At 30.5% G+C, this 8,663-nt stretch overlaps 1 protein-coding gene across 1 annotated transcript; it reads left to right on the top strand.

The window, feature by feature from the left end:
* The first annotated feature begins 783 nt into the window (after positions 1–783).
* On the top strand, positions 784–3,426 carry LOC109794047 (uncharacterized). Its single transcript, XM_083073535.1, has 7 exons — positions 784–813; positions 1,253–1,336; positions 1,444–1,685; positions 2,007–2,118; positions 2,529–2,656; positions 3,023–3,107; positions 3,268–3,426. The coding sequence occupies exons 1-7, from the start codon at positions 784–786 to the stop codon at positions 3,424–3,426; spliced, it is 840 nt and encodes a 279-aa protein (XP_082929661.1).
* Positions 3,427–8,663: the final 5,237 nt, after the last annotated feature.

Consider the following 8,663-nt stretch of genomic DNA (forward strand, 5'->3'; position numbering starts at 1 on the left):
CTACTAGAAAATTACTGTTTAACGTTGCTACATTTACATCGGTTCTTCGAGAATCGATGTAAAAAACATATGCGGTGGCAAACTTGTAAATTAGTAGAAACTTTAAGCACATTTACATCGGTTCTTCATAAAACCAATGTAAAAATGAAGTATTCTACATCGGGTTTCCGTTTAATCGATGTAGAATAGTTGAGCAATTTCTCTCCTTTCCCCGCGCGCTGTACAGTACCTTTAGCGCCTCTGCAAACTTTCGCACGCACTCATCTCCACTGGAAGCACAGTACCTTTAGGGTGGCGGCGGTGGTGCTTCACCATCTGCCTTCCCCTCATCTCGTAAGTCTTTTAGATCTATCGATGCATCGAGAAACTCCCCTTTTCACTCTTCATCGTGCTTCGCTCGACTTTATTTATTTATTATTTATTGCCTATTAGGTTACGAGTTCGCAAATAAACTCTAAACCCTACCACTTCTTTTCTTCCTCTTCCTTCACCAGGAATCGGCTAAACCTTACCATTGGTGAGTGCCGCCGAACCACTTCCGCTTCCTGATCTGTAATGTAGGGTTTCAATTCCAAAAGGAAATTGTTCTTTTCTGCTTCACTTTTTTTTTTCATTCTTAATATCGTTGTTTAAACGAGCTGTTTGGTGCCTGTTGTCTGATTCTGGAGCTTGTTGTTGTGGTGTGTTTCAATCGGCGTCCACTCCAGGCACCCTCTCTTGCTCACGTTGCTCCAGATCGTGAGGACCACTAGCACGATGATCTTTTGAAGCATGTCAGCGGCGATGAAGCGCAAGTTCATTTGGTTGTTGGAGGCGATAAAGTGGAAGGAGAGGAAAGGGACCACAAACAGGGCCACGAAACGGTTTATGCCTGAGCATTGGTCCGACGAGAAGATTTTACACCATTTTATTAATAAATATCTCTTCCATTCTCTTGCAATATAACCTTGCTACTTTGTTGGAATGGGATTACAACATGTAAATGAAGAACGATTCTTTTCTCCTCTCATTTTTCATAATCTAACTCCAACTACATCTAACTCTGCTGTGCTGAGGAGACTCATGAACATATAGAAAGACTGATTTCTATTTGAAAAAAAAAAACGTAATTATAGTTTGAAGATTGTATATGCTAAAAACCTCTTTTGTGAACCACAGATTCATTTTTAGATTATGTGTGTAAAATGTGTAACAGAACTATCCAACTGATCCTGACCCCTTGCGTTTTCCCTGAAATTTGAATTTGTTCCAGGTCAGAGTCTGTAGGGAGAAGACAAGCGGTCATGTATATGCAATGAAGAAGCTTAAAAAATCAGAGATGCTTCGTAGAGGCCAGGTTTACAACATTGATCTGGCTAAATTTTTTTATTCTGGTTATTAGTAGTTTAAGTGCGTATGGTGAATAAGGCCATCATACTTAATCCCATTTGTTAATTTTTTCAGGTTGAGCATGTTAAAGTTGAAAGGAATCTCCTTGTAGAGGTTGACAACAATTACATTGTCAAACTTTATTATTCTTTTCAGAATGATGAATATTTCTATCTTATTATGGAGTACCTACCGGGTGGGGATATGATGACTCTACTTATGACAAAGGATACCTTGACTAAAGATGAAGCCAGATTTTATGTAGGAGAAACAATTCTGGCCATCGAATCTATACATAAACACAATTATATACATAGGTATTTATATGTTCATTTACTTTCAGAGTAGTCCTATTTCCTTAGTTATACCCAATACATTTAAATTCTTTTTGTAGGGTTAGCTTCTAATTGAGTCTGATATAACTTTGAGCTAATTTCCAGAATATCTGTTATGTTTGTGAAGCTTATTATGAGCTAATTTCCAAAATATTTTTTATAATTATGAAGCTTATCTGTTATAACTTTGAGTCTGTTTGATGTATGAAGTTGCATGTATATGTATGTGTTTATATTTTAAACTAAAGAAAAGTTAATTAGTTATATAGTATAAGTTTGTCTATTCAATATTTTGTGTTACAGGGATATCAAGCTAGACAACTTATTACTTGATAGATATGGACACTTGAAATTGTTAGATTTTGGACTTTGTAAACCATTAGATTGTAGTACACTTGAAGAAAAGGATTTTTCTGTGGGTTAGAATGTGAATGGATCTACACAAAATGAAGAGCACACAACTCCCAAACGCTCACAACAAGAACAACTGCTACATTGGCAAATGAACAGGAGGACACTTGTAAGTTCACTACTATAGTGCTATTATGTTCTGACTTAATTTTATTTGTTATGATTGTACAGACAATTGTAAAACTTGATGCGGTGTTTTCCTTATATGTGGTGAAGTGTTTAAAGTCATATAATAATAAATTGTACATGTCAAACCCCTCTCCACCCACCCAACCCAAAATAAAAATAAAAAACATAAATGACTGCATTTAACTATTGAGGTTATTTGTATGGATAGTGTTCCTCATGTGTTTAAGATAGTGTTCTTTTACATCTTGTGTGTGCTTGTAATTTTTAAATGTATAATCATTGCAGGCTTATTCCACAGTTGGTACACCAGATTATATTGCTCCAGAAGTTCTTTTAAAGAAAGGTTATTATTCCACAGTTGGTACACCAGATTATATTGCTCCAGAAGTTCTTTTAAAGAAAGGTTATGCGATGTTATGTGATTAGTGAGTTTTATGCGTGTGAATGTTGGCATATTATCAAATATCAATTTGTCTTTGCCATAGTGTATGTATATCATAGGATCCAATTTATCTTTTCATTCATTTATAGTGATCCTTTCAATAATTTTCAAGTTTCAACACAGTTTGGCATTCAAATTTCTTACTTCCATTCTTGGGATGCAATTTGGGGTGTTTTCCTTTATTATTATTATTATTATTATTATTATTATCATCATTTCCCTTTCAAATGTTCTGAAAACATATTGGATTTTTCTTAATTTATGTGGAGTATGTGAATATATAAGATCAGGGTTACATATTTTATTTTTAATGCAATGATTGTTACAAAATTCCCAGGTGGTCACTCGGAGCTATTATGTACGAAATGTTGGTGGGATATCCACCTTTTTATTCTGATAATCCGATGTTAACTTGTAGGAAGGTAATCTTTCTAATAGAAATGTTTCTTGTGACTAATGCTTGTTTGATATTCACTTTTGTTATTATGATAAATCTCTGCGGGACACTCTTAAAATTTATTTTGACTTTTGCTTTGCATTTATTTTGAACTTTTAGCTATAAGCTACTTTTCTGTTTGTCAGTCTGTCTCTCTTTTTGTAGTTTCTATCAAAGTCTATTTTCTAGTATCAAATTGCTTGCTATGTTGCTTACCCTCATTTGGTTCATGTCTTTGGACTGATTTACTTGTTACTGGTTTGAAGGATTTTTGTGAGATCAAATACTGGATCCTTGATAAATAGAGTATTCTCACAAAAATAATCATGATTTTTTTTATAAAAAAAATGCAATCTACATCAGTTCTCAAGAAAACCGATGTAGATTTATGCTTAAATCTACATCGGTTTTTCAGAACCGATGTAAAAATGTATACATTTTCTACGTCACTCAATTCTACATCGGTTTTAGAACCGATGTAGATGCCTTTAGAGAACCGATGTAGAATATGCATCTTGTAGTAGTGCTCTTGAAGCCACTAATCACTATAGTACCTGTGAATAAATAAAAAAAGTTAATAGATAAAAAAATTTAGTAACTATCAAATTATTTATAAATAAATAATAAAAACAAATAAATATTTAATAGGCTAATTTTACCTAGGATTCAAAGAGTGAGCCATCCAGTGGAGAGGTGTGCAGCTCTTAGTCCACCTATCAATTAGTATAGAATAAACAACTTCATAAAATGTTGATGTATCATTTAACTCTTTTCCTTCATATCTATATATAGACGTCTTTACTTTTTCTATCATACTATCCCACATCTCATAGACCAAATGAAGTGTGGGACTATCTGTGCACAAGCCCTAAGCATACTATAAATAGGCTCAGTGAAATTAAGAATATATGTAATTTTGTCCCACCACGCATCATTCAAAATAAATTCTTTTGCAGCTTGGGCCTTACCCACATCATCTTCTCTATAAGAGTTCCATTCTTCACTAATAACCATTGGTTGTAAAGAACCTTTCAAAAGTTTAAATCTCTTTAACATCACTAGAATAGATGCAAAGCGTGTTTCAACTATAACAAGCAATTTTAAAGGTGAAAAGTGATTAAAAATTGCCAATCTCATTGAGTGATTAATGATAAAGTTCCTAACAAAAGAAACATCATCGACAACTTGAGTAATCCAATTACATGCAGCATAAGCTACCACATTCCTTTCAGCGTTTTTGGCAGCACATATATTCTTCAATGCAAGGTTCAATGTGTGAACAACACAAGGAGTCCAAAAAATTTTAGGAAAAGAAATTTCAACAATCATTCCAGCACCTTTGCATACAGAAGCATTATCTATTATAATTTGAACAACATTTTGTTCTCCTACTTCTTTTATAACTTCTATCATCTTATCAGCATATAATGTTTATTTTTAATCTCATCAGAAACATTAATAGCTTTTAAAAATATTGGACCCCCTTCAATTGTAGCCATAAAATGAATTAAAGGCCTTCTTTGGACATCTGTCCATCCATCAGATACTATGCTAACACCTTTTGCATTCCTTGTTGATTTAATAGATTTAAGCAACCTCTCAACTTGTTCCTTCTCTTGTTGTAAGAGAGTTGTCCTCAAGGCATTGTATCCAGGAGGGAGAAAACCATTAAGCATGTGATTTGCAGCAAATGAATAAGAATTCACATAATAGGGATTTCTGTCATGGTTGAAGAGAAATCCAGAAGAATAAAACATTCTAGCAATGAGAGCTTTGAGATTATCTCTATTTTATAAATTAAATGTTTCCTCCAAAGGACCAGCTTTTCTCTTTTTCAATAAAGAACTCTGATGCATTTTTTTTGTAGGCAATGGGACATGCTTAGGTTTCACTTTATTTTCAGCCAATTCCACAATTGATTTCAATTCAACCAAATATTAATCATTTACACTTGCTCACACAGAAATTCCAGTTCCATAAATCCTCAACAAATGAGCTTTAACTCTCGAATAAGAACTTTATAAATCTTTTGACAAAAATTACAAGACCAACTCTTATTTCCTCCCCCTTTTGAACTCTTATCTAATATGCTAACATAACATCAAAGAGGAGCATGATTATCTTGTACAACATCAACATAAATGAACTTACTTGGAATTTTAGAATTGATATTAGAATTAGAACCAAAAGTATTTGCAAAAAAAAAAAAAACAAGTATATATGTTAAATTGTTAATTGTTAAATAAATTATACAACTTAAAAATTTTAATCACTCTAAATCATAAAAATATAAATTATAAAATATTAAGTAACTTCACAAAAGACATTATAACTTGAAAATATTAAAATAATAAATTAAATATTATCAAATATTTTTATTTATAATTTTATATTAATATAAAGAATTATATAAATATTGAGTATTTAAGTATTTAAATTATTTTAATATTATAATTTCATCTAAATTAGTATATATTAAAAATTAAAATTAAGAAAGATAATTGAAATTTTAAAAAAAACATGTATGTGAGATTGAAATTTTGTTAGTTTAAAAACTAGAAATTAAAAATTATTTTTTTAATACATTTTAGAGATGCTAAAAAAGAATTAAAAAATTCTAATTATTACTAATTTACAGTTTTACAAAAAATTAAAAACTTTTTAAATAAAGCATAAAATTAAATGTAAAAAAACTGGTGAGTGATTAAAAGTAGGAATCAAGGATCCAGTACACCTTGGGGTTAAGTTTTTCAAACATGTATAGTTGTTGGAATAATTGTCCATAAACTCATCATAAAATTAATAATTTTATGCTAACAGCCTAAAACCTTTTACATTTTTAAATAAATCATAAAATTAAATGAAGGAATCTCATTGAGTGATTAAAATTTTTTACATTTAAATTTAATTAAAATATTAAATCATAAATTCTTTTCAGCCATGTGTATATGTACAAAAGGAAAAAACAACACAATGGACAGTGCACATTGCACACTTGAGTGTTGATTATATTTACACGCAACAACCAAAAAGCAAACAAAAAAAAGCCAAAAAACTTTCCCCAAAGTCGAGACCGGAGACTTAGAGAGAAATGGGTGCAGGGTGCACAATGCTCAAAATCAAACACTTTTCCCAAAAATAGCTTTCACAGGTTCCCCCTCTCACTGTGCATGCTCTTTCAAGGTATCAGAAACCTTACGGGAAGAATAATGGAGAAAAAGAGATGAACTTCTTTACCTGGGTCACTGGTGTTTGCCTATTTGCTAAATCCGATCTAGTGCCCAAATGCTGCAACACATCCTGATCTGGCTTTGGAATGCAAACAAAAGTTTGGAATTGCATCCGAGGATCTTCGTCTCAAATTTATGTGTTCTTCTTATTTATGCTTGATTTCTGAACAATGGATTCGTATAGCAAAAAATCTGTAAAGTATTTTTTTTCTTTTTTTAACAAGATCATTATGGATATAGTTGAGATACATATCCCTAACGTATCAAAACGTATTCGTATCGGATATGGATACGGGATAAAAATTTATGTATCCGTGAGCTCATAAGAAATCTATAAAGGTTATCTACAAATCTTATGAAGACTTCAAGTTCTAATTCCATCATCTACTACACTAAAAATCACAAAAATCACAATAGTTTACCTAAATGCTGATAACTTGACCTTTACTCACTATAAAGGTCATAACTTGACCTTTTTAGATGATTCCAAATCCATTGGAAAGCTAACATCTAGGGCTAAAAATTTCATGAAGATTCCAAGACCAAATTCAGTCATTTGCCCTCGCCTTTGTAGTGCTCAATTTGTAGTTTTAGCATTGGATTTCTACCAGCCTAGTTTTTCTCCATCGATGTAGTGTGTAATTGTCGCTACTACACTGGATCTCTACCAGACCCTGTTTTTCACCATTGTAACACTCATTTAACCACTATAGTGTTGAATCTCTATTTTAACCTCTTATTTGAGGTATTTCCAATGCTCCAACGTCAAAATCAGTGTTCCAACACTAAGTGCATAATTTTTTTCTATGTTCGTGATTTCTTCCTCATTTCTCACCCTGCTCCTTTTTGTATGTATGATGTAAGTCTAACAATAAACAATCTTACTTGCTCCAAATAAGCAACATACAACTTACATCATAAAAAGAATTTATCAATGCTAAAGACTAGATACACTTGAACCAATATGAATATAATTTGTTCTGTTATCATCAAGTTTATACAAATTTTTGGCTATCCTCTTCAAAATTTGGATAAGGATCCACATAATAAGAAAATAAGATCATATATATTTTTTTTACACTTTTCCGTAAAGTTTTTATTTGTATACCTTCTACTATATATTGACATACTATCAATATAACACTGGTGGTTAGATGAATCCGTGCAAGCTTTATGGTATGTTTGAATGAAGAATTTTAAAATTTTTTAAAATTTAAAATTTTTAGTATTTGAATTATTTTAATTTCAATTTTTATCATTCTTAAAATATTTTATTTGGACAAGTCAATTCAAATTTCTTAAATTTTAAATTATTAGTTTGGATATGGTAATTTAATTCTACCATGGTAAAATTAATTTTAAAGATATATTCATATGTTGACATTTTTAAATTAAATTTTATAAAAATAAATATTAGTCAATTCTAAATATTTAATTATTTTAAAAAATAATATTAGATAATATTTAATTATTTTAAAAATATTTTTAAATATTTAATAATTAAAAACATGAAAAGACAAGAGATAAGATAAAAATATATAAGTGAAATAAGAAAATAAAATATAAAATATTTTAATTTTTTACTATTTTAGAAGAATTTAAAATTCTATTATCTTAAGAAATTTCACAGTTATTTAAATTTTAAATTCTTTATTCAAACAAATCATTAATCTCAAAGAATTTTAAATTCTTTATATAAATAAATTATTTAATTTAAATTCTCCATAGAAACAAAATCTCACCTAGCTATCTTTAAGCAAGCATTGTTGGTTCCATCTGAATTGCGACAATAGGGTGGATCCATCATTCTTATTGAAAAAAATCTTTCACAATGTTCGTATACATATCTTCAAGTAAGACACATTCAATTAAAACATTGAAAGAATACTCTAGATAATGCCCTCGTCAATTAATTTATGGCATGTATCAGTATTACATGTAAATAACAATAATAAAATTGAAACCAATAGTATTTTTTTAATTGTGATTAGAGTGTCCAACTCTATGCTAATTCCAGGAGTTAAAATCTCACTACTAGAATTTCTCTTATTACATGCGATTTTTTCTGCAAATTTTTCATAAAAATTCGCAGGAAACGTTGTTCCTGCAAATTTTCCTGCAAAATTTTATCTGCAGGTAATACCTTCGTGGATAATATTTTTTTGCGAATTTTAAAATTCGCAAGAAATTTTCCTGCGAAATTTCTTGCGAAAAAAATTCGCAGGAAACTTTCCTGCAAAAAAATATTTGCAGGAAAGTTTCCTGAAAAAAAAAATCACAAGAAAATTCGCAGAAAAGTTTCCTGCGAATTT

The sequence above is a fragment of the Cajanus cajan genome, chromosome 4 (genome assembly GCF_000230855.2).
Source record: "Cajanus cajan strain Asha chromosome 4, NIPB_CcT2T_4, whole genome shotgun sequence".
Classification (NCBI taxonomy): domain Eukaryota; kingdom Viridiplantae; phylum Streptophyta; class Magnoliopsida; order Fabales; family Fabaceae; genus Cajanus; species Cajanus cajan.

Bases quoted from the DNA above. Each gene is read 5' to 3' on its own strand.
- LOC109794047 (XM_083073535.1), top strand. From the start codon at position 784: ATGAAGCGCAAGTTCATTTGGTTGTTGGAG. The intron at 1,337-1,443 runs GTTTACAACATT...TAATTTTTTCAG, and splicing joins AGATGCTTCGTAGAGGCCAG to GTTGAGCATGTTAAAGTTGA. The intron at 2,119-2,528 runs GTGGGTTAGAAT...TAATCATTGCAG, and splicing joins TTGAAGAAAAGGATTTTTCT to GCTTATTCCACAGTTGGTAC.